The following is a 26,674-nucleotide window of genomic DNA, read 5'->3' as shown; positions in this document are numbered from 1 at the left end:
AAAACACATCTACTGTAAATACTGTAAACAGTACTCTGAATATACAATATCATTGGTAATGGTCATTTTAAATCAAAGGGAAAAGCACACTTAAAGTTAATAAATTAAACTGAATTAATCAAATCAAAACAATCAACATGATACTGATACGTTTGATTTAAAAGAAGAACCGTCTTACCATTGTCTGTCGTCCGAAAATGTTTCCTAGAAACCTCAGTCCCGTGTATTTTGTCCTCCATATCTCTTGGATCCCTTTCCATTTAAGTTATGCCAGGAATAAAATGAGCAAGTTCACAGCTTGCAGGATCAGATCAAACTTCCATCATTCTCTGCAAGCGTGCTCGCGCGTGTGGGCGTGGTTATGGGCGTGGTTATCAGTCCTCCGCATCCAATCACCGCCGCCCGTGAGTGACGTACCAGGACCACACGCTGTTAACAGGGATGGGTTCAGAAAATTTCATTAAAAGGAAAACAAATGTTATAATTAAATGAAACAATTTTGATATATGGATGTATTATTCCAATGAAATTAATAATAAAACTTTTATTGTTCATATACACAAGAAGAAATTTGCTCAGGCTCCAAGCCAAATTTTATTCATTTTCTTCAGGAGACTAAGGATTATTGCACCAGTCTGGAGAACATTGTCAATAAGAAAGCAAGAAAGACTTGTCATAAATGTAATAAATATACAGTTTTTAGATTAATTAATCAATTTGTTCACTGCCATTTTTTACTCTGTTTTGTTTTTGGGGTGTATGAATATGTAAATTATGAATACTATATTGTATACTATTAAAGTTCATTGGATAATAATAAAAATAAAAAATAAAAAACAAAAACACAATAAATTCCAAATGGACAAACAAAAAAAAAAACATTCAGATGAATAGAAAGATTAGGTTACTCCAATTAGTAAATTATATTGGGGCTCCTTTGTAACAAATGTAAATGGGAGAAAGGCCTGGGTTTTGCCAAATAAATTTTGTATATCCAAAAAGGTTATTTTATTTAAAACCCTTCATAAAATCTTTCCTGTTAACTCATCCATTTCTAAATATTCTGATATTGATGAAATTTGCTCATTTTGTGATTTTGTTAAAGAAACAGCTGCCCATTTATTTTGTTATTTTAGTAATAATAATAATACATTTTATTCATATTGCACTTTTCTTATACCCAAAGCGCTACAACAAGTACAGTACAAAAGTAGATCCATAAATAAATAAAATAAAAACTGCAACAACAGGTAGAATATAATATACATCCAGTGTCTCCAATTAAGACACAAACACTATCTTAAAAAGATGTGTTTTTAACTGTTTCTTAAAACCTCTTAATGTTGGGGTTGAAGGAAGTGCATTCCACTTGGTTGTGTGTGAAGGTGAGAGATTTCTGGATTGACTTTTGTGATGTCTTGACTAAGATTACTCAAATTTCATTACCTGTTGACCCAGAATTTTGCTTGCTGGGGAACTTGATTGATAAACCAAAATTGATAAACCACTTAACAAATTTCAAATACCATTTTTGGAAATAGCCCTAGCAGTGGCCAGAAAGTGTATTGCTGTCACATGGAAGTCTGATTCCCCTCCATCCATAACTAAATGGTATTTAGAAATGAATAACTGTGTGCCTTTAGAAAAAAATAACATATAACTTTAGAGAGGGATACAACACCTTTATTAAAATTTGGCAGCCCTATCTAGATTATGTGGATAATGTGTTATTGAAATGTGACTGACCTCAAAACATCGTATACCTACTTTAAAATAATGGAGCATCCTTTTGGTGAGGGGGAGGGGGAGGGGGAGGGGGGGGGTTGTTTGTTTGTGTTTGTAAACTGAAAAATGAAAATAAAGTATTCCAAAAAAAAAAGGAAGTGCATTCCACAACTTATAGGGGCCGTCACAGAGAAGCCTCTTTCACCCATAGTTTTAGTCTGCAAAAAGGCTGTTTAAGGAAGAAAAGAGTTGGCGGAGCGGAGGGATCGAGAGGGCATTTATAGCGTAATTAAATCATACATATATGATAGTACAGTTCCTTGTACAGCTTTATATGTTAAAACAAGAGTTTTAAAATCAATGTGTGGACCGGAAGCCGATGCAGGTTCCTAAGCTCCCCAGAGATATGCTGACGAGGAGTATGTGTAAGAACACGTGCAGCTGAGTTCTGGATGTGTTGCAGGCGCTTAATAGACTTTGCAGGTAGGCCAAGATAAAGCTCATTACAATAATCAACCCTACACTGTAAAAAATGAATCATGAGTCTTGTAATTTTCATTAAAAAAATTGAGGTGATCATTAAAAATATTATGTATATTTTATTAAGAAAATTGTGGTTAGGGTTTTATTGAAAATATTGAGAACATTTCACTAATAACACCAAGAGATGCATTTTCCTATTTTTTTTAAGGAAACATACACAATTTTAAGGCTTGAATTGAGGAACTGATAAACCTCATAAAATTAAGGAAAAGGGGCTACCTATTTATTTTAAGAGAATTAGCTAATTTATGCGGTTTTATTTAGAGACACCATTGTTTGTTCCCAGCATGCTTTGCACATGGCTGGAAATGGAGAGTAAATCTTGAAATTAAGTGTTATTTCATGTGTTTTTGAGTAAAGGGAAACATCTGTTAATGTTTAATGTTCAGGTATGTTTGACATTTGAAAGAGCTTCTATTATGTTAAAGTTTTGATCGTTACCATTGTGCAGAAGAGTAGGGCTTATGGTTAGGTTGTGAATAACTGCATGTATTTAATATTATGAAGCATATTGTTACTTACATGTAGCAATAACTCTGCTAATGATAACAGAGTGCAGTAACAAGTTTGATTCTGTGCTGTTCTAGCAGTACACAGTCTTTTTATATAACAATATATCTCAAAGTTAAATATAAACAGGTCATATCCATTCACTTAACTTCACACAATTTTGAGAATAAAAAATACTTCAAATAAAAAAGCACATTTTCACTAAAAAATTGTGTCATAGACTAAATAAATTAGGGCGTTTTACATGATTTATTCAGGTAGATTCCATGAATGAAATCAAGCTTTAACTACTCAAAAATATTATGTGTAATATTGTTACCATAATTTTTTTAAGTAAATAGCAGTAACATTTTTTACAGTGTACACTGTAAAACTAAAAGGTGCCTGGAGGAACCTTTTGGGGTTCTTCACTTTGCCACACCGGCGGAACCGTCTGCAGATCCTCTATAGACCCTTTAAAAAGGGGCGGTTCTCTGAGGAACCACACAGGTTTCCTGAGGTACTCTTATATAAGGCACTGTGTGGATTGTGGAACCACTTTGGGTGCCTCCAGGAAACAAATTAAGTTTTTTTTTAAAATTTAATTTCATGTTGTTACTATGGTTACCATTGACATCTATTATAATAAACAAACTAAACCAAATACAAAATAAGGTTTATTACATATTTTAGATCCATTTTAATACATACACTTCCATGCACATGGGGAAAAAAGCTAGTAATAGATTAATATCAATGAATACACAAAAAAATAGTATAATACATAATCAACCATGTACAGTGGGGAGAACAAGTATTTGATACACTGCCGATTTTGCAGGTTTTCCTACTTACAAAGCATGTAGAGGTCTGTAATTTTTATCATAGGATAATTTTTATCTCTTTAACTGTGAGTGACGGAATCTAAAACAAAAATCCAGAAAATCACATTGTATGATTTTTAAATAATTAATTTGCATTTTATTGCATGACATAAGTATTTGATCACCTACCAACCAGTAAGAATTCCGGCTCTCACAGACCTGTTAGTTTTTCTTTAAGAAGCCCTCCTGTTCTCCACTCATTACCTGTATTAACTACACCTGTTTGAACTCGTTACCTGTATAAAAGACACCTGTCCACACACTCAATCAAACAGACTCCAACCTCTCCACAATGGCCAAGACCAGAGAGCTGTGTAAGGACATCAGGGATAAAATTGTAGACCTGCACAAGGCTGGGATGGGCTACAGGACAATAGGCAAGCAGCTTGGTGAGAAGGCAACCACTGTTGGCGCAATTATTCGAAAATGGAAGAAGTTCAAAATGACGGTCAATCTCCCTCAGTCTGGGGCACCATGCAAGATCTCACCTCGTGGGGCATCAATGATCATGAGGAAGGTGAGGGATCAGCCCAGAACTACACAGCAGGACCTGGTCATGACCTGAAGAGAGCTGGGACCACAGTCTCAAAGAAAACCATTAGTAACACACAACGCCATCATGGATTAAAATCCTGCAGCGCACGCAAGGTCCCCCTGCTCAAGCCAGCGCATGTCCAGGCCCGTCTGAAGTTTGCTCTATCAGATGCCAAAAACACACAACAAACAGTGCTAATATACACTCATTGTGCTGTAATATTACTGAAAATTATGATCCTAACCTTTTTATCTATTCTGAAATCTCAGATGGTTAGTTATTCAGCTATTTTGAATCATAAAATATTGAAGTCTGGGATGCCGTGAGACTGGAGACTGTAATGTACACTATGGCTTTTGAAAAGCTTAAATGTGTGACTTGAATCAACAGTGCTATTAAATGGTTGTTGAGTATTCTCACTAGAAACAAGATAGAGGAAGTAGAAGTAGAGGCTTCGAACCGGAAACAGTATTCCTTATATGTCACAACAAGCAGAAAACATTTTCCATTTTAACAGAGTTAAGGTGCAGTAAAATTAGCTGTTGTTCTGTGAATGTTCACTGGGGAATTCCAGTCATTTCAATAAGAATCCACACGATCAGCAATTTCGTGTGTGGTCTAAAATTTCACTATGGGACCAAGGTGGAATTTGCTGGATTTGACCAACAGAAAGCTGCTTGAAAGTGACTCATGTGTGAGCTGTGCTTCATCGCTACACTGCTGACAATGGTGAATGGACCTTTTTGCCTGTGTAATTTCACGAAATTCACAAATGTGACCGCACCTTTACTCACTGCAACATAAAATGCAATCAATTATAAAATCTTCACAAGGGACATGTGAGGTACTTAATGAGTTAGAAAAGTGAAAAGATGCAGCAGCTTTATTTTCCGTGTGTTTTTCCTCTTTTCTGGTGGATGGTCCAGGCACTTCAGTGATTTTCAGGTCTACAGGAGGATTTTTATTCTTGTTCAAACTTGTATTTCAGCTTACCGAGATCCCTGCAAAGAACACAATTTACTGTTAGTAATGTTATTAAAGTGATAGTTGTGAACTTCAAATAATTTCCTCAGCCTTGTGACATTTCAAACCTGTTTGACTTTCTGTCTGTGGAACCCAAAAGCAGATCTCAGGCATAATGCAACTCCAGTCACCGTTCGTCATAATAAAAAAACAACACATTTTTTTAATGGCTCGTCAAGGTTGTTTCAGATCAACACCTGCAAGTGACCACTAGGTGTCACTGTTGAGACGGGTGTCGGATTGATTCGAAGCCTCAAAACAATATGGCACATTTGGTTCAACTGTTTCATTGCTTCACGAGGCCTCGATCTGGCCATCACTAGCAATACCTTTCAGCAAAGAGACCCCATCAATGCTTTGTAAGCTCTTTGTGGCTCTTGTAGTAGCAGCAACCAAGATGATGTCAGAAAAATCTTACAAGAACAGCTGATATATATTAGAGTTAATCAGAGTCACTTCAGGTGAAAACAAGTGTGTAACTACCTAAACTACACAAAAATGTTGATATAAAAAATAAACAACAGCTTGATGATTAGTTTCATCTGAACAGTCAGACACCCTTAAAGGGTGTGCACATTTATGCTGTTGGGTTGGTTTTTATTCTTATCTCTTTTTTCTGAAATGTGTCTCTTTGATTTTCAGTGGCATTGCTTAAAGCCTGTGTTGAAAGTCAAGCTTTTAAAGTTGTTTATATGTGGTGTTTTTAATATGCTTGCATGTGTAAATTCATAAGTCGACACCATTGCTGAGTATTTCCTCCTTAAAACTGCAGTGAACCAAAGACAGTCTCAAAAACACGCTTTGAAATCGCTGGTGTTTCTGACGTCACAAACTACCTTGTAACCAATCAGGGGTGCGTTTCCCGAAAGCATCGTTGGCCAACTATGGTCGCAAGTTCATCGCAATGTCCATTGAACTCTATTGGTAACGACGGAACTTGCGACCATAGTTGGCCAACGATGCTTTCGGGAAACGCACCCCAGATCAACGTGTGATCGTCAACCAGTGGATCTCTGAGCTGAGTGAGTGAGTGGAGGCGGGGCTCATTTGCATATTCATAGAACCACGTATACTAAATGAGGCATGAAGATTTTTTTCAAGGACATTTTTTTTTAAATATGTCATTTTGGTGATCAAAGATGAGTTTTAAGTGATAAAATGGTCAACTACAGGGTTTTTTTACATCACAAAAACCAGCTGTTTTAATTACAACTGCACCACACAAAATCAAACACACAACACTCACCCTGTGGCTCCACCACCTTCATGTAAAGCTAGCAGATCTGAGCTCTGAGCGCACAAAATATAAAATACTCTGTTGGCTGCTGGGAAAGTAAGATTTGGGTGGGAAGAAATATTGAATTTCAATACAGTTTAAAAATAAAAACATAAAACATAAAGACAAAGACGTAAAAAATAAAACTTCTGAAAGCAGTTGTTGCTCCGATTTACTTTGAAAGTATTAAAGCTGTTTCGTATATCTGATGTCACCAAATTACAAAAACACTGTTATCCTCCATTTTAACACACAGTATTTGTAAATACCCTCCAAATATTCATTTACAATGTTTCTTCAGGTCCATATTGAATATTTTGCATTGCCAAATATAAATGCAGTCACTCAGCTGTGCTGATAATCTCAGTTATCGAAGCTCTGAGACAGCTTTCAGATCCTCAGTTGCTGGATCTGTCTGCTGCTTTTGACATATAGTTAACCATCAGATCCTCCTGTCAACCCTCAAGATGAAAGGCATCTCAGGAACAAGTCTTACCTCTCAGTCTGTCCTTCAGGGTGTCTTAGAGGGGTGAGTCTGAACCTTGGACAGATTAAACTTCACAGACCACATTGCTAGAACTGCCCTGTCCTGCAGGCTTGCCTTATACAACATTAGAAAGATCAGGCCCCATATCAGAGCTACACAGCTCCTTGTCCAAGCACTTGTTCTGTCCAGACTGGACTGTTGTAATGCTCTCTTGGCTGGTCTTCCAGCATCACTGTCAAACGTCTGCAACTGACCCAGAATGCCGCAGCTAGAGTGGTCTTTATCAAGCCGAAGAGACACGCGTCACTCCTCTCCTCTACTCATAAAATTGCACTGGCTGCCAATAGCCGCTTGTATCAAATTCAAGGCACTGATGTTTTACAGAACAACTGGCTCTGCAGAGTCTGCACCCCTATACCTAAACTCACTTCAGACGTATACGTGCCCTCCAGAGGCGTGTGTTCTGCGAGTGAACAGCGCCTTGTGGTGCCATCATCCCAAAGAGGCACAAAATCACTTTCACGGACCATCACCTGGACCTTCACCTGCCTAACTCAACCAGAGTCTTTAGCCATATTCAAGAAACTGCTGAAGACACATCTTTAGTGTCAACAATTTACAATTTATATGATATATCCTCCTGAGACCCAGAAAAAAAAAGTTTTGTGAATTTAGTTTTTTTCCATGTCATCACACTGTTTAGAGCACAAGAAACAAATGGTGAAAAAACATTTTTGAAAAATAATATTTTATTTATACATTATGCTATGTCCTCTGTAGTGGACGCCAGGACGCCTATAGGCAAAAACAATGGGATTTTTTTTTTTCAATTACCAATAAATTTAGGGGTTTCAGGATTTTTTCAACCAAAATTTGTATAAAGATTATTCTCAACTATGTTATGAAAGAAATAACGGAATGAATTGATACACCATTTTACTTTATGCAATATGTGGGTATAATGGCCATAAATTAATATTCCCATTCAATGCAATGTATCTATACACTGTCTTTAATTTGCACATTAATGTGTTCTTGGAGCAACATTTAATGAAAAAAGAAGTGTAATAATTGGAGTAATAATTGGCAACATTTTAATAATAATATCTAATATTTCATAGGAATATTGATGTATAATTTATTTCCATATTCACTTGTTGTGTCTCACAAAATGCCTGATAAACATGATATAAGTCCTGGTGTCCTCTACAGTGGACACGTTTGAAATCAACGCCCTGTTCTGGAACAGAAAGTATTTTTTTTATTTGAAACCCCTTAACATTTTCCTGAGATGTTGTTTTATGAAATGCAATTTGAAAAGTAGTCCAATTTAAATTATAATTACAATATATTATCATATTTCCATAAGAATGCTACATTTGATCTGTAAATTAATGTCAGACATTTTTAAAGACCAAGTAGAAGTTGTTTTCATGGTGAAACCTCCAAACATTTGGTATCTCTGAAAAGTCCTGAATGTGCTCTGTACAGGACACCCAGGTTGTGTCATGTGACATGTATGATGTCAAAGAAATTCACTAAAATAGTCCACTACAGTGGACAAAAGTCTATTCTTGGGTCCCAGGAGGCTATCATTTAATTAATACTTTTTTTTATTTTATCCAAGCAATTAAAAAACAACAACTTTGGTTTAGCACCTCAAACGTGGGGGAATAACATTATTTTAAAAAAATATATATTTGTAATTTTTGTGCTTCGTGAAAGACGCTTTAAGAAATGAATATTCATTGGTCAAGCCAAGCCAAGCCCCGCCCCTCAGAATGAGCCAATGGGCGCAGAGGTTTGATGTCATCTCGAGGAAGTGTTCGCTCGTGTATATATGACAGCTGAAGAGAGACTGTTGAAACCTGTTAACGTTAGCCTTTGATCCGTCCAGAAACATATAGCGATGGAAGTATTAATATTCTACATCCAGAGTCACAGGGGATAACGCCTGCTGTACTGCTAGCCTTATAGTGGGCTAAACATCAGCTGTTTTGTTTGGTTTTTTGAAAGGATTGGGATCGAGCCCGAGTGAGGTACAGTACTGTTTCTCTCATTAGCGGCTAACTCATTAAACCCGTGCTTAAATGCTTTTATTTCATAATTTATAACGATAGCGTATTGTGGCTCGTGTATGATTGTGGCCATCGCAGGTGTATGCATTGTTTTTGAGTCGGATCACGACAAAAATGCTGTCTAGACGAGCTTAGAAACAAGATTTTCCACTAAAGAACAATCAGTGTAATCAACTTTAATAGTATAATGAAGGCTCAGTTTATTGGGTCATGCCGTGTCAACTCAACCAGAGCCAGAGTTCACCAGGTGCAGTGTTTGATTTTGAAAGAAATACATAAATGAAGAAGAAGAGACAAAATATTAAATGTCATGGATCTATATTTGCTGAGTAATTCACTATTTTGTAAAAGGGGTTAAAATGACAATTTTCACATGAGATTTGGAGGGTTTTTACCCCCAAATTACAGGGGTTAAAAATTACTTAAAGGGACAGTTCACCCAAAAATGAAAATTCTGTCATAATTAACTCATTAAATTCCATAGTATTTTATTTTCCTACTATGGAAGTCAATGGCTGTTTGGTTACCAACATTCTTCACTCCATCTTCATTTGTGTTTAGCAGAAGAAAGAAATTCATACAGGTTTGGAAAAAAATTGAGGGTGAGTAAATAATGACAGAATATTCATTTTTGGCTGAACTTTCCCTTTAAGAAAGATGGCAGCAGCATTACTTTATTTTATACACAGAGAATGGTTGGTCTATTAGTAAAATCTGCTGACTTTAGCAATCTCTGTTACATAACAGTGACAGTTCAAAAATGGGGAAAGGCACTTCTTGTGTTTTTACCCGAAGTTTGCATGTCTGTAACTCAGGAATTATTTAAGATATCTTAATATACTTTTAGATTGCAACTCTTAACAAACATTTCTTTTGTAATCGTATATTTTAAGGCTCAATATGGTTAATTTCAAGAGATATGGGGATCTCAATGTGGCTCCATGAGTAATTTGGTCTATATTTTCATTGCTCAAAAACCACATGTGGATAATTTTGCATACAGCTGATGCTTTTTTCTTTTAAAGAGGAATATATGAAGAACTAATAATGTTGAAGATAGAAATGTAGGCCTATCTAGTTTCAACATAATTGCTAATTTCAAGACTACCTGTAGGAGTGATCTGAGTTTGAAACTGTGGCGCTGTTTGCATGAATGTTGGTGCGTTCAAGTCATGTTAGGGTTGTGCCGATAGACGATAGTATCGTGTATCGACGATAGACAGAGATATCGCCGATGGCAGAAGCCTTTGACGATATCAATACGATAATTGGCTCGTTTTCCCATTAATGTATTAAATCATTATTATTATTATGAAGCTAGTATAGTTATTAAATTAATTAGGAACTACAATTATATTTGCCTTGCCTAAATTCATAACGACATCACCACAACCACACTTGCGACATCACCGACGCGCGCGTATGAGGACTCCTCAAAGAAAATGTTTTTAAAACAGACTAAAAAAACTAAATCCCACAACGAAATTTAATTGCAAGGTGATCCATTCACAAATTGTCAAGAGTGCTTGTTTTAACAGACGCATCATTCTTATACAGAGCCAAGATGAAGACGCGGCATCGTTGTTTGTCAGTATTTTGTTTCCATAGCACATTAACAAAATATTTAATGACACTAATAACACTAAAAACAATACAATTACAAAATATTAATTATAATAATAATATCAATAAAATTATATAGGCTGCCTAGGCCTAATAAAAGTCTTTAGTTCACGAAGCATCTGTGAAACTCTGCCATCTGTGAAAATCACAAGCAACTTCAAACTTGTTTAACAAGAAATATTCTTCTAATTTTTTCACTGTCAATAATGTAAGTCCACAAGAGAAATATTAAGCCAGTAAATTAAGATAGTTGCTATACCATTATATCCACCGTCGTCTCTGATAGAACGCGCCGTTAATGCAGCGAAAGCTCAGTCCGTTTCTGCTTTCGTTTTCAGGGAATGATCGCGTTTACATGCACGTTATTAACTCGATTATGCTGAATAAACTGACAATGCATGTGGTCATGTAAACGGATTAACCCATTTTCCTTTATCAGAGTCAAGTCATAAGTTTAAATAGGCGTATAACCGATCGACTTTTAGATTTTTGCCTCTGATTTCTCCCGCATTTAAAACACATTAACCCGCATTATTTGTGCTTATTGAAGTGCGGTGCGCATAAGTGAAGTGCATCCAGACAGAGAGAGCACTGGTAGGAGGACATATCGCAGACTCCGACTCTTTCTTGACCCAATAAATTAAAACGTGTTCTCATCTCGTGCAGAAGCAGCCTACAGTCAAAATGCTGCATCTGTAATGGCATGAGAGGATAATGTGTCTGTAAATTTCCCGCTGACATGTTGAAATACTCAATTGTCAGATACAAGAATGATTAGGATCTTTTTTTTACCTCACTATACCAGGAAATAACCTGATTTAGCCTATTAATAAACACTCCACCTTTGCTAGCAAAATAGAAAAAGATTCTCATTTAAAACGAAGTAATAAAACAAGCAAATTGATGAGTAAATAAGCAAGTTAATAATCAAATAAGTAAGCCCCGCCCCCTCACGATAATATCGTGTATCGCCGATCTCACAGGCTGACGATAGGACGATATGAAAATGGAGCATATCGCCCAACCCTAAGTCATGTCGAAACATTGTACTTACAAGTTGGACGTAAATACGAGTGTGAAGCTCAGGCTTTTCTTTAAGCCCCGATCTTTACGAGTTGGGGTGTGTCAGTGAGAAACGTGATGGAATATCACAATACTTACAGATATTTAGCAGTGATGTTGCCAGGCTTTTTTATTTACAACAAAATCAGCTAATTCCCTGCACAAAGTATAGTAGCATTGTAATATAACAATATAATATGTAACGATAAACTTTACAGTGGCTTGATAAACTAATTAAAAACATAGAAAAAGAAACCTGATGCACATTCTTTTGTTCTTCATTTTTTCTAGAAATAGAGTTTAAAATCATTGCTGTATTTTTGCATAGTTAATTAAGAGAAGATACAAAAGTGACCTTGACGAGAGTGACTTGAAATGCACCTGATGGCGTAAACACGACTTCCCACCTCGTAAATACGAATTTCCAGGAGGACTTCACTGTAAAAAAATTATTGCTGGCTTAACTTAAAAAAGGAAGTTACCTGGTTGCCTTAAAATTGAGTTTATTGTAATTAAAATTTTTAGTTAATACAATAAAGGAGATTGGTTTAATTAACAGAAACTCAAAATATTGTGTTATCTGAAACACATTCATTATCTAAGTTGGTTTCACAAAAGAAAAAAAGTCCTCAAAAGAGTCTGCCTTCATGCAGATAAACAGATCATACAATAAACTCAAGTGTCGTTCACTCTGCCGTGCTTATTAGCACCAAATTAATAGAAAACACAGTATGTTTTCTATCATGTGCTGTGCACGTTTGCGATGACGTAAGATGAACACAAATGCGCCAGGGTAATCAATAGAGTCAAGTTTTAATCGGGGGTCATTGTGCTCGGACTCTGACCACAGCAAACGTGTCCGCTGTGAAAGCTTCCTGAATCTGCAAGTGTTCCCAGCTCAAAAAAAGAATACTTGCACAAAATACCTCAGAGAGAGCAACTATTTGACTTTTTGACCTTAAGATCTTGCTAAGTGACGGTTTCAACATTCAGGTCATTGTATTGCAGGTGCGCAGAGCATAGACCATTTCAAGACGTGGAGCATTGTTGCTCTCTGTTAAGTGTTGTTTTGTTTAGTTTTTTCCCTGAATGCGGCATGTGTCATGTGTAAGTCTGGGAGAAACCTGGCACTGTGAGACTGTGTCTTTCTGTGTGTATGCAGTGTATTTGTGAACTGATGCTCATATTTTGTCTTTTTGTTCCAACGTTGCCATCCAGATGGAGAATTCTGGCGAGTCTAAATGGACACTAAAGTCAGATGCGAGCTCAGAGCCTTTTCCCAAGTGTTGCTCAGCCTGTGATAGCAGTGAGGAGCCTTTCCGTGGGAAAGTCTTCCGGAACAGGACTAAAACCAGGAGCATGTCTATGCCATCAGCACATTGCTCCGCTAAGTTCAGGTAAAAGAACTATTTAGACTTAAAGGGGAACTATTATGCAAAAATACGCCATAGATAGTTTATTATAGCTTGTCAAATTTGGGCGTGAGCAAAAACAGAAGAGGAGCCTTTACAGCTCGTGCTCCGGATAGTCCGGCAACAACAAAACTGGAGAATGTCACGCAGCCACACTGTCATATATTGCAGATTGTCACCAGTCGTGGGCGGGGCTTATCTGGAATCGCTTGTTAATTATGATTTATGGTAGGGCTGGGCGTTAAATCGATTTTATCGATTAACTCGAATGTGTAGTTTACGTCGATTTGTTTGAATGAAAATCGCTTTTCTCTTTAACATTCGCCGACGCTCCCCTCTTGGCTCCCGTAGCTCAGAACGGGCTCAGCCCTCCCCCTGCGTGTTTGCCATAGAGATACACAAACAACATGGCAAATGAACTAGACCACGGCAGCACAAGCACACCCGCCTAACAAACAACCTACAGTCTTACAAACTGAATCCGCAGGGCTGCCAACTCTCACGAATTCACCGTGAGACTCACGCAATCGTCACTTTTTACACACTCTCACGCCACACATCCATTTTCTCACGCAGAGAAAAATCGCGAAGCAAAGAGGACACTATTGCAATGAAATAAATTCTCAGCTCTCAGATTCTGTCAATTTAATTATGAAATTCAAACAATAAACACCTTTTTGGCGCTTGTAAATGTGACGTGACAGATCGCTGACAGAGTTCAAGTGGCACGTGAACTGATCATCTGTGACTCCTTACTACTAGTTAATTGTAGGCTAAATAAACACGAATGATCAATAGGTAATTTGAAAGATAGAGTTCAACTTACCTAAATGAAATAAAATAAATCGATCAGTGTTTTTCAACCGCGGAAAGACGTTAGTTGAGAGTATTTTGTAATATGATATTTTGCTAAATATGATAACTATATTACATATTTATTATATTTTTACCTATATCATTAAAATACTATAATGTTGTTATTATAAAAAAAAACTGTAAATTTAATTTGAGATGTTATTTTTAACCTTTAATAATAATACCAGCTGACAGGGCTCTGTATGTTTACAGCATTAGGTGAGATATTTTATTTATTTATTTTTTTTTTTAGAAAAATTAACATGTATCTACTGTACCTAATATTTATCCAAAGGAATCGATATTGAATCAAGATCAGAATCAAATCACAAGAATTGAATTGAAATTGTGAAAGCAATAATAAAACCTATCATTGTCACTAAACTTAATAAAATTCTGTTTAGTTACCAAATGTATGCAAAAAATGCAAAAATTGTTTTGACAATCACAATACACTTATTGTGATGCAAGTTTTTTTTTTTTTTTTTTTTTTTTTTTTTTTTGAGTTCCCCCCCAATCCCAATCCCAATCCCAATCCACCCATTTTATGTTATGTTACGTTATGTTATGTTACATTTTCACTGTTTACTAAGGCAGATCCTGCCATCTTGTCTTTTTGGCTTGTTGTTTCTGATTGCACTTTAACCCCAAGGGGGAAATCCAGATCAAATCCTAGAAGGGAAAAATCAAAACAAAATAAAGTTAAAACTTGTTTTGAACAATTTCTTTGTCATCTGCAGATTGATTTTAAAGGGGGGGTGAAATGCTCATTTTCACTCAATCTCCTGTTAATCTTGAGTACCTATAGAGTAGTATTGCATCCTTCATATCTCCAAAACGTCTTTAGTTTTATTATATTTATAAGTTAAAGATTGGCTGTACCGAGTCTTTCCGGAAAAAAACGAGCGGCTGGAGGCGGGCCGTGTGGGCGGTGTGCTATAGCTGTGCTAACTGATCTAACAACAACACAGAGAGACATTTGAAGTAGTTTACTCACCGTGACTGCTCGATCCTTAAGCATTAGACGATCTGCAAATCGTCGATCTGGGCTTTGTTTATAAAACAATCATCGTCGAAATGCAGGGAACAAAGAGTCGTGCACAACCTCCGTTGATGCTTCGAAAAAACAAACTCCATCCACTATTCCCTTAACGCTGGGTTCTTTGGGAATCTGTGCAGGGTTGTCTTGCCCTGCCAACCAAAAGCCCACTTCTTTGGTGACATTGACTTCCCTAAAAGCCGAGCAGAGCGCTTTGAGGTAACGTACTGCTTTCGCTCTCTTCTCTCTCTGGTCTGCGAGTGCGCGCGCGGCCGCGGAGAAGTGCCCTTAGGACCCATATAAGGAAATTCCGCTCTATCTTACGTAAGACAGAGCCATACTCGAAAAAAACTTTACGAAACTTGTGACAAACCGGAAGGAGTATTTTTGGAACAAAAATACTCCTTCAAACGTACAACTTAACTTTTGAAACTTTGTCCATGTTTAGCATGGGAATCCAACTCTTTAACAGTGTAAAAAACTCAGTATGCATGAAACAGCAATTCACCCCCCCTTTAAGGAGGGGAAGAAAAATAAATCGATTTAAATCGTAAATCGGATTTTTTGTGAATCCGACAAGGCCAAGGCCATATCGCCCAGCCCTAATTTATGGGGATTATAAAAAAAAAAAAAAGGAGTGGGTGGATTTGACATCACCAATTCATTCTTCAATTTTGCTGGAATTATATCATGAGCCTTTAGACTCGAAGTGCCTTTAATCGTGTCTGTTAGTATATATATTTCAATTGACAAGGTGTTAGTGCTGTTTTATTGGAAAAGAAACACAGTCCTGAACTGATTCAACTGCAAGTTAATTTAGGCAAAATTATTTAAAAGCCAAGGACATGGGAGAACTGTATGGATGGTCTGCAGTGTACAGCTTTCCGAAATACACAACCTATAGCTATGACAGTGAAACACCTGTTTGGATGATGTATTACAGTGTCACTATCAGTTTCTCTCAGTAGTAGTTTCCTGGTAAGAACCTGATCTATAGCCTGATCTCACCAAATGTGTATATATATAGTTTCATCCAACACACGATTGCCTTATCTTACCAGATAGTTTACACAACTACAGTCTTTCCACACTTGCAACACTTCTGCTTTACAAAATGTTTTACTTGTTCTGTACCGTGATATTGAATGTCATGTGGGTAAAGGGGAAGATTGCTTTTTTTTTTTACTTTCTTTAAAGTAGAAAACTTTTACTTTTTCCTATACACCATATATACCGCTGCAGTCTTCCAAAAGTTTAATGCACCATTTTAAAAGTTCATAACTAGTATAGACTGGGGGAATACTGTATATATTATCCATTATTTTTATTTCACTTTATTTTACAGAACAACAGATATAGACATAGTCTTCTTTCATTTTAATGCATGTTCTCACTGTGCATTGTGTTTCTAGAGACACCAATTTGCGATGGGACCATAGTGCTTGGACCCATTATCGCTGCCTGCGGCTATATTATATACTTTAAAATTAGAGGTCCATGCTATAGTTTGTCATCTTTCTGCTCTTTTAAAGGAGGACACAGTCACTTCATGGACCAAGCCCTGTCACCACATTCGGGCCCAAAGCCTGCATGCTGAAGAACCCTAAAGCTGTCATGTGAGTCGTTTTTACTACGGTTGCCTTTTACAGCAGATGCCGAGGTTAAATAATTGTGAAGAGTGTTGACTATAGTAAGCATAAAAGGTTGCAGCACTGAGACTTTAGCCCTGCACAGTCATGTCTGTTATGACCTCGAATGCAATGATCTCACAATTTCACTAATGCTTTCATCATAACAAACACAATGTAAATAAGAGTTTCATTGTGAAGTGTAAACCGCATCATTGATTAAAATGGGGGTTTTGGCGAGAGCTGCACTGAACAGAAGTGCTTTTCGTAACGGATGATTTTCATTTCTACTAAGAGGAAGAGTTTTGATGTTTTAGTCACTGGCTTGATTTATGCCCGGTTTCACAGACAAGGCTTAAGCCTATAGAGGGTTTGCGTTGACGTCACTTTCCCGCAGGAACTCACTCCCTCAGCCGGACTGAGTGGCAGAAGAGCTGCTGAGTGACTGGAGTTAATAGAGGAAACTGCGAAAACATGAGTAAAATTAACGATTATCAGTTTAAACTGAAGCTCGATATAGTGTTCCTTACAACCTACCAAAGATCCAGTGATCCACAGATATTGACATGATCATGTTTCCTGACATTTACTATATGTGCCTATTTTCGACACCGGGGAAATACATGAAGCAAATTTGCCTGTGAACGCTTTATATAAATACAATATAGGTAGGTCTAAATCTGGGTGACCACTGACATCAATGTTATATACATTATCATATCATCCAGCACTAAAAAGTATTGATACTTTGCAGTCACGTGATATCTGGCGGGCAACAAACACGGTTAGTGCATCCAATCGCAAAACAACTATCTGGCATGTCGTGTACACCTCAAAACACCAACTTTTGTATATTAAAACTGGCAACGTCCTGGCAATATCCTTGATTAGTTTACTGGTTTTCGTTGCTAGAGAATGACGTTCTAGCCCGCCAGCCAGTACAACTGACGTCACGTGCAAAGTATCAATCAGTTTTTTGTCAGTGTTTATTTAAAAAACATCCAATTATGCCGAATATATGATGGTAAAAAATTTAATTGATGAGTTGTCAATATAATATATAACAATACAATATATAGGGTATGATTTTTATCCCTAAATTCAGCATATTGACACAAAATGATATCTGCAAATCCACCTTTCGGTCCCTGGATCCAGTTGTTTCTGTGATTTACAGCGATCCATTCACTTCTCTGTTCTGTAGCTTTCAGCAGTCTGTAAAAATATACCTCAGATTTCTTTTCAAACCTAGTTGTACAGTCAATCTCAAAGCTCTTTCCCGTTTTAGATGTGTTTTGTGTGTTTTTTGCGGCATTCACGCTGAAAACTAATGCTACTCAGTGTGTGTAACCGCAGTCACTCCGGCCGACGGTGACGTCACGCGCATACCCTCTATTCTCAGACTAAAAAGCTAGTTTGAGCTATCTTAACTGAAAGCAACTTGCATTGACATATGCACAACAGTAATGTTTTTTCTAAGACACGTTTATAAAAGCTACTTAAATATCCTAATTTAACTAAGGCCTAATCCTGACTTAATCTATCTAAGGCTTGTGTGTGAAACCAGGTCATAGTGATGCTTAAACAGCATTAAATGATTATGTGACTAAGAACGTCTGACTGTGCACGAGTCTTTGCGTATCAAAAATCTCTTATCACAGATTACACATTAGAATTAACATTGTTTCTTACAAAAGTTACTATCAGGACCATCTTTCTCTCAGAGTCTGTTTGCAAAGCCTGTGCCAAATTGTGGCTTGTTTACCAAATAATCCACAGTGAAATGAACAGTTACAGAAATAATAATACTCTACTTTGACATTTACATAATTGAAAATAAACAGCCGCTCTTCTAATTCCTTAGGATCCTTAATGTCATTTTTAATTGCAGTGATTTAGACTGAGTAATTCTCCTGTCTGTCCTTATTACTGCACTTACAATGCGATGATGTAGCTGTTGTTACTCACTCGGCTGATCTCTATTACATCATAAAAACACAAGGAAGTAAATGAGTCAGCCTGGTTTCAATAAGATCTCTTCATGGACTTACAAGGAAGTCAGTTTTAATGGTATGTTTTGTGTGTTTTACAGCACAATGACCAGTTGGATGTAAAAAAAACCCCCTCTTTCATCCTTAACATGTTTAAATATTCTTTCATCACCCACTGAACTTCAAATGTTAAATGTAACAACACTATATTGTAGGGGTGTAACAATATATCGCAATACAAAAATGCAACAATATGTATCGTGGATGGTGACAATATGGATTGTGTATAGTTCACCAAAAATGAAAATTACTGTGAGAAAAAAAATCAAGTTTTCAGAGTTTTAGTGTCAGTACTATATATAATGTTGAATATAATGTATAATAATGAAATGGGGGAATATTTGTGGGTCAAATGTCTGATGTTACCAGTAAAAATGGCCGACATTATTTTAAATATATCTAGTCAGTGACAGAGTTCAAGCATATTCATTAAAATAATACTGTGTTTTCAGCTTCAGAATCATGAATATTGTTATTCTGGTGTCTCTATTGTCCTGTGCATTGGGTTTCCAGCACCAAGTCCAAGACTATTCATTTACACACACAATGCAACACCAAATTTAGCATTTTAAATCAACAGTACATTTTTTGTTAACTTTTTACCATATGTCTTGGAGTATCGTGATATGTATTGAATCATGACACGAGGGTATCTTTACACCCCTACTATATTGACAAAAGTGTGTTGTTCTTATCTATTCACTCAGGCATATACAAGATCCAGCCAGTCAGAGGTTGACATGGAACAAGCCACCCAAAAGTGTCCTTATTATAAAGAAAATCAGAGACGCCAGTCTGCTGCAGCCTTTCAAAGATCTCTGCGTTTTTCTGACACAGGTGAGAAGACCGAATAAAAAAGAGAAAATGCAGATGTGGCCGTGTAGTGTGTGCATCAAAGGGAAAAGATGGTTCAATGGAGAGCAGTGCTGATGATGATCTGCAGTTAATAGAGGTTCCCTCACAATATTGCGATCTTTGTAGCCATTGAATAGATGCAGAAACTGTTTCAGCTACGCACTGGTACGGCAGTATTTAAAATATGTATATTGTACACTGGATGAACCAATGTACCAGCCAGCAATACTGTGTAATATGCACATTCCTAAAGGCCACATCTGTTTGTAAAATTTTGGCACATTTGAATGAGCATCTTTGATATGTCACTGATTGCATTAACAGAAATGCTTTTGTAAAGTGCTTTTTTTTTTATTCAAATCAGTTGAGTAAAATCAAAGCATAATGTTTCCTGACATCTGTTCATATTTGCTCTTTTCTGTCGTTGTGTTTGTTCTCTGCATCAATGGCTTCTAGCAAAAAAATATGATTGTTTATGTGGAGAGAAAAGTCATTGAAGATCCAGCCATTGCTAATGAGAGCTTTGTCTCCGTCAAGAAGAACTTTTGCACTTTTAGAGAAGGTGAGGATTTATCCAAAAGTACTTTGTTATTCCTTGTGTAATTTGTTTTGTGTGTGTGCGCTTCAGTGTGTGAATGCACTGATGAATACATAATAGAATATTATCAAATTGTGTGCTGTCAGTTGAATATATTTCCATGACTTTTACACAACCACGTAATGTGCTACTTTGAAACTGTTACAATTATTTTAAAGTTCCTCTGTAATCAATAATGTTATCATTTTAAACTCAAATTTAATCACCAAAATTACATATTTTATTTTATTTTCTTTCTTAAAATATCTTGAATGTAACTCGACACCCTTGCCTCATTTAGTATGCGCGGTTCTATGAATATGCAAATGAGCCCCGCCTCCACTCACTCACTCAGCTCAGAGATCCACTGGTTGACGATCACACGTTGATCTGATTGGTTACAAGGTAGTTTGTGACGTCAGAAACACCAGCGATTTCAAAGCGTGTTTTTGAGACTGTCTTTGGTTCACTGCAGTTTTAAGGAGGAAATGGTGTCGACTTATGAACTTACACATGGTTTGTCTTAAAGCAGATTAAAAACACCACATAGACACATAAACAACATTAAAAGCTGGATTTTCACCACAGGGGGACTTTAAAAGGTTAATTCAAAGTAGTTAAACTACAGTATAATCAACCTTGAATTGACAGAAATAGGCAGCTACGTTTAGTTGACGACTGTTCTCCAATATTTAAGGGAAACCATTGCAGTGATTATAAAATCTGCTTAGGACTTAAAAACTGAAGTGTTCCTGAGTAAAGATGTAATGTGTAAAATTTACATGTGACCTGTTGACATGTTTCATAGATTATGATGATATTTCCAATTGTGTCGACTTCATCATTTGCTTGGGAGGAGATGGGACTTTGCTGTATGCTTCCTCTCTTTTCCAGGTTTGAAAATCTTTTTTTAACTGATATAATATTGACAGAATAATGAGAATCTAAGTGTACTGATAAAAAAATATGTAAAGTTCCATAATGTCGTTAAAGGTCAAGGTGAAGTGATCCCTGGTTTTGCTCGATGTTGCAATGCTTACTATGTTCGGTTTCTGCGATTATTTTAGTGTTTTCCTTTCCAAATGCCTTTCAAAAGCATAATTTATGCAGTTTGGAATGCAGTATATTTTTTAGTTGCGTGAGTGAGTGAGTGAGTGAGTGAGTGAGTGAGTGAGTGAGTGAGTGAGTGAGTGAGTGAGTGAGTGAGTGAGTGAGTGAGTGAGTGAGTGAGTGAGTGAGTGAGTGAGTGAGTGAGTGAGTGAGTGAGTGAGTGAGTGAGTGAGTGAGTGAGTGAGTGAGTGAGTGAGTTTTTCTGCAAACACTCACTGATTGTAAATATAAACCTTAAACAAATCAGGAGTTGACGTAAATGGAATTGTCACTCTTTGTTAATCATGGCATCTGTAATCATAATCTTGACTATTCTTTTTTTCAATGTATTTTGCGCCCCTGGTCATTGCTCATTTGCATAAGCTTAAACTTTTATTTTCACTGCATTGTACATGCTCACCTTATGATGTTTATGTTGCCAGAGATTGCAAACTCAAATTTAAATTGAGTGACTTCTTGCGGCTTTGTTACTGCAAATTGCTGTCACTGTGAACACCCTTTAAAATCCTAAATATAAATGTGTGTGTGTGTAGGAGAGTGTGCCTCCTGTCATGGCCTTCCATTTGGGTTCTCTGGGATTTCTTACACCATTTAACTTCGACACATACCAATCTCAGGTCAACCAGGTTATAGAAGGTAAGTCATTACACAGTAAGAGGACATCTGGTTTTTCACAGTTTATATTTGTGACACTTTTCTCAGGTTCCAGGTTGTCAAGACGGTCTGAAATATTGGACTTTCCCATCTGGTTTCTTTCAATAATCTTTACACTTCTGCAGCTGTATTGTACTTCAAAGTATCGATTTATAGGAATGATATTGCTCTTGTGTCACAGTAGTGAGGTAAATCTCTTTATAAAAACTGCTTTACCTGGGACCAACAATAGACCTCAGTTCAATCTAATAGATTTTAGAGTGATTTTAGAAGTTCAGCAAGTTTTAGAAGTTCAAGTTACTTATAGTTAGTAGAATGTCTAAAGTGGACTATTGAAATAAAGTGTAACTGATCAAATTCTTTATTATGGCTTGTTTGTGTTCACGCCGTCCCTCTTTTCATGAAAACCATAGCTGTGTTTCAAAATCTAGTTCGCCGTCTACCTAGACAGCTGACAGCATTGTTTTCATGCAGTGTAGAAGTGTAATGGTTGTATGTGTAGAGGATTTATGCAGTGTTTTCTTGTTCTGTTTGTAGGAAATGCTGCGATTATTTTACGCAGTCGTCTGGAAGTGAAGGTAGTGAAAGAGTGCAGAGAGAAGGGACCTGTGGAGGAATCGAGCTTAATTATCACTAACGGAGACTCTGAACCCAAACACAAAACTATGCAGTATCAAGTGAGTGCCACATTTCCTGTAATGATACAGGAAATTACACTTCTTTTCCAGTATTCTTGTTACACTAACTGTTCAGCAGCTTCTTGCATTACATATTGGATTTTTCATTTTAAATGTCCCAACTAAGTTAAAATGATTTCAATGTTTGCATGTCTGTCATTAAGCAAACCATTTAAAAGGGTCATCACATGGATTTTAAAATTCTTTTAATAGAGATTTTAATTATGTTCCCTGAGGTTCACTTATAATGTTAATAAAGCTTTGGGGGTTTTTTGCACCAAAAACAAATATATATGAGGAAAACCATTATTTTCAACCCTCATTCTGCCCCTCTGTCTGAAATGATCCATTTTTATTGGCTAACGTCATTGCATAGGAAACAGTATCAACGCCCTCTCACTATTGATAAAACATAATAATAATTTACAGACAAAGGATTATAAAATAATTTATTTGCGGTTTATGATGCAGCTGCTGTCCGCTCTAATACAGTCGCTTCTTCATCTTTCAACAAAAGATTCTTTTCGAACTCTCCATTACACTGTGCCTCGCTGACTAAATAATATGCTCCGAACAAACATATAATCCTCAACGTGATCCGAGATGCCATTAAAATAAACATCCACTTGTTTCTGTCGCTGAGATCCTTCTGAATTCTGTACAGACACGCAAACAAGCTTTTTAAACTACGCTCAAAGTGAACATTCTTTCACTCCATTCCATTTGTCCTGTTGTCGACAGACTCAAGCGCGTGGAGTTTGTCAGAAGCTGAACACACATCTGTATACTGTATCAGTGTAGACAGCGTCAGTCATTATAATCTGAACACACATCTGTATACTGTATCAGTGTATCAGCGTCAGTCATTATAATCTGAACACACATCTGTATACTGTATCAGTGTAGACAGCGTCAGTCATTATAATCTGAACACACATCTGTATACTGTATCAGTGTAGACAGCGTCAGTCATTATAATCTGAACACACATCTGTATACTGTATCAGTGTATCAGCGTCAGTCATTATAATCTGAACACACATCTGTATACTGTATCAGTGTAGACAGCGTCAGTCATTATAATGTGAACACACATCTGTATACTGTATCAGTGTATCAGCGTCAGTCATTATAATCTGAACACACATCTGTATACTGTATCAGTGTATCAGCATCAGTCATTATAATCTGAACACACATCTGTATACTGTATCAGTGTAGACAGCGTCAGTCATTATAATGTGAACACACATCTGTATACTGTATCAGTGTATCAGCGTCAGTCATTATAATCTGAACACACATCTGTATACTGTATCAGTGTATCAGCATCAGTCATTATAATCTGAACACACATCTGTATACTGTATCAGTGTAGACAGCGTCAGTCATTATAATCTGAACACACATCTGTATACTGTATCAGTGTAGAGAGCGTCAGTCATTATAATCTGAACACACATCTGTATACTGTATCAGTGTAGACAGCATCAGTCATTATAAACTGAACACACATCTGTATACTGTATCAGTGTATCAGCGTCAGTGATTATAATCTGAACACACATCTGTATACTGTATCAGTGTAGAGAGCGTCAGTCATTATAATCTGAACACACATCTGTATACTGTATCAGTGTAGACAGCGTCAGTCATTATAATCTGAACACACATCTGTATACTGTATCAGTGTAGACAGCATCAGTCATTATAATCTGAACACACATCTGTATACTGTATCAGTGTAGAGAGCGTCAGTCATTATAATCTGAACACACATCTGTATACTGTATCAGTGTAGACAGCGTCAGTCATTATAATCTGAACACACATCTGTATACTGTATCAGTGTAGACAGCGTCAGTCATTATAATCTGAACACACATCTGTATACTGTATCAGTGTAGACAGCATCAGTCATTATAAACTGAACACACATCTGTATACTGTATCAGTGTATCAGCGTCAGTGATTATAATCTGAACACACATCTGTATACTGTATCAGTGTATCAGAGTCAGTCATTATAATCTGAACACACATCTGTATACTGTATCAGTGTAGACAGCATCAGTCATTATAATCTGAACACACATCTGTATACTGTATCAGTGTAGACAGCGTCAGTCATTATAATCTGAACACACATCTGTGTACTGTATCAGTGTAGACAGCATCAGTCATTATAATCTGAACACACATCTGTATACTGTATCAGTGTAGAGAGCGTCAGTCATTATAATCTGAACACACATCTGTATACTGTATCAGTGTAGACAGCGTCAGTCATTATAATCTGAACACACATCTGTATACTGTATCAGTGTAGACAGCGTCAGTCATTATAATCTGAACACACATCTGTATACTGTATCAGTGTAGACAGCGTCAGTCATTATAATCTGAACACACATCTGTGTACTGTATCAGTGTAGACAGCATCAGTCATTATAATCTGAACACACATCTGTATACTGTATCAGTGTAGAGAGCGTCAGTCATTATAATCTGAACACACATCTGTATACTGTATCAGTGTAGACAGCGTCAGTCATTATAATCTGAACACACATCTGTATACAGTATCAGTGTATACGTCTGTATACTGTATCAGTGTAGACAGCGTCAGTCATTATAATCTGAACACACATCTGTGTACTGTATCAGTGTATCAGGGTCAGTCATTATAATCTGAACACACATCTGTATACTGTATCAGTGTATACGTCTGTATACTGTATCAGTGTAGACAGCGTCAGTCATTATAATCTGAACACACATCTGTATACTGTATCAGTGTATCAGGGTCAGTCATTATAATCTGAACACACATCTGTATACTGTATCAGTGTATCAGCGTCAGTCATTATAATCTGAACACACATCTGTATACTGTATCAGTGTATCAGCGTCAGTCATTATAATCTGAACACACATCTGTATACTGTATCAGTGTATCAGAGTCAGTCATTATAATCTGAACACACATCTGTATACTGTATCAGTGTATCAGCGTCAGTCATTACAATCTGAACACACATCTGTATACTGTATCAGTGTATCAGAGTCAGTCATTATAATCTGAACACACATCTGTATACTGTATCAGTGTATCAGCGTCAGTCATTACAATCTGAACACACATCTGTGTACTGTATCAGTGTATCAGGGTCAGTCATTATAATCTGAACACACATCTGTATACAGTATCAGTGTATACGTCTGTATACTGTATCAGTGTAGACAGCGTCAGTCATTATAATCTGAACACACATCTGTATACTGTATCAGTGTATCAGGGTCAGTCATTATAATCTGAACACACATCTGTATACTGTATCAGTGTATCAGCGTCAGTCATTATAATCTGAACACACATCTGTATACTGTATCAGTGTATCAGCGTCAGTCATTATAATCTGAACACACATCTGTATACTGTATCAGTGTATCAGAGTCAGTCATTATAATCTGAACACACATCTGTATACTGTATCAGTGTATCAGCGTCAGTCATTACAATCTGAACACACATCTGTATACTGTATCAGTGTATCAGAGTCAGTCATTATAATCTGAACACACATCTGTATACTGTACCAGTGTATCAGAGTCAGTCATTATAATCTGAACACACATCTGTATACTGTATCAGTGTAGACAGTCAGTCATTATAATCTGAACACACATCTGTATACAGTATCAGTGTATACGTCTGTATACTGTATCAGTGTAGACAGCGTCAGTCATTATAATCTGAACACACATCTGTATACTGTATCAGTGTATCAGAGTCAGTCATTATAATCTGAACACACATCTGTATACTGTATCAGTGTATCAGAGTCAGTCATTATAATCTGAACACACATCTGTATACTGTATCAGTGTATCAGAGTCAGTCATTATAATCTGAACACACATCTGTATACTGTATCAGTGTATCAGCGTCAGTCATTATAATCTGAACACACATCTGTATACTGTATCAGTGTAGACAGCATCAGTCATTATAATCTGAACACACATCTGTATACTGTATCAGTTTAGACAGCATCAGTCATTATAATCTGAACACACATCTGTATACT

General features: G+C 36.7%; 2 protein-coding genes across 4 annotated transcripts in view; one reads left to right on the top strand and one right to left on the bottom strand.

Moving 5' to 3' along the window:
• Nucleotides 1-315, bottom strand: part of nr6a1a (nuclear receptor subfamily 6, group A, member 1a) — a 136,668-nt gene extending 136,353 nt beyond the window's left edge. The window contains exon 1 of the mRNA XM_079896268.1: nucleotides 179-315. Coding sequence (XP_079752394.1) covers nucleotides 179-260 — 82 coding nt within the window. The 5' untranslated portion in view covers nucleotides 261-315. The remainder of the gene's footprint in view (nucleotides 1-178) is intronic.
• The window catches only part of nadka (NAD kinase a), a 415,064-nt gene that overhangs the window by 372,735 nt on the left and 15,655 nt on the right, over nucleotides 1-26,674 (top strand). The window contains exons 1-8 of one of the 3 annotated variants that reach the window (XM_079896273.1): nucleotides 8,758-9,001; nucleotides 12,944-13,122; nucleotides 16,564-16,647; nucleotides 19,418-19,547; nucleotides 20,022-20,127; nucleotides 20,951-21,036; nucleotides 21,786-21,888; nucleotides 22,444-22,583. In XM_079896273.1, coding sequence (XP_079752399.1) covers nucleotides 12,944-13,122; nucleotides 16,564-16,647; nucleotides 19,418-19,547; nucleotides 20,022-20,127; nucleotides 20,951-21,036; nucleotides 21,786-21,888; nucleotides 22,444-22,583 — 828 coding nt within the window. In that variant the 5' untranslated portion in view covers nucleotides 8,758-9,001. Of the gene's footprint in view, nucleotides 1-8,757; nucleotides 9,002-12,943; nucleotides 13,123-16,563; nucleotides 16,648-19,417; nucleotides 19,548-20,021; nucleotides 20,128-20,950; nucleotides 21,037-21,785; nucleotides 21,889-22,443; nucleotides 22,584-26,674 lie in introns of those variants that run through there. The other 2 variants (XM_079896271.1, XM_079896272.1) reach the window with 2 other exon arrangements.

The sequence above is a fragment of the Squalius cephalus genome (genome assembly GCF_949319135.1).
Source record: "Squalius cephalus genome assembly, chromosome: 16".
NCBI classification, from domain to species: domain Eukaryota; kingdom Metazoa; phylum Chordata; class Actinopteri; order Cypriniformes; family Leuciscidae; genus Squalius; species Squalius cephalus.
This window is presented reverse-complemented; position numbering and strand designations above follow the sequence as displayed.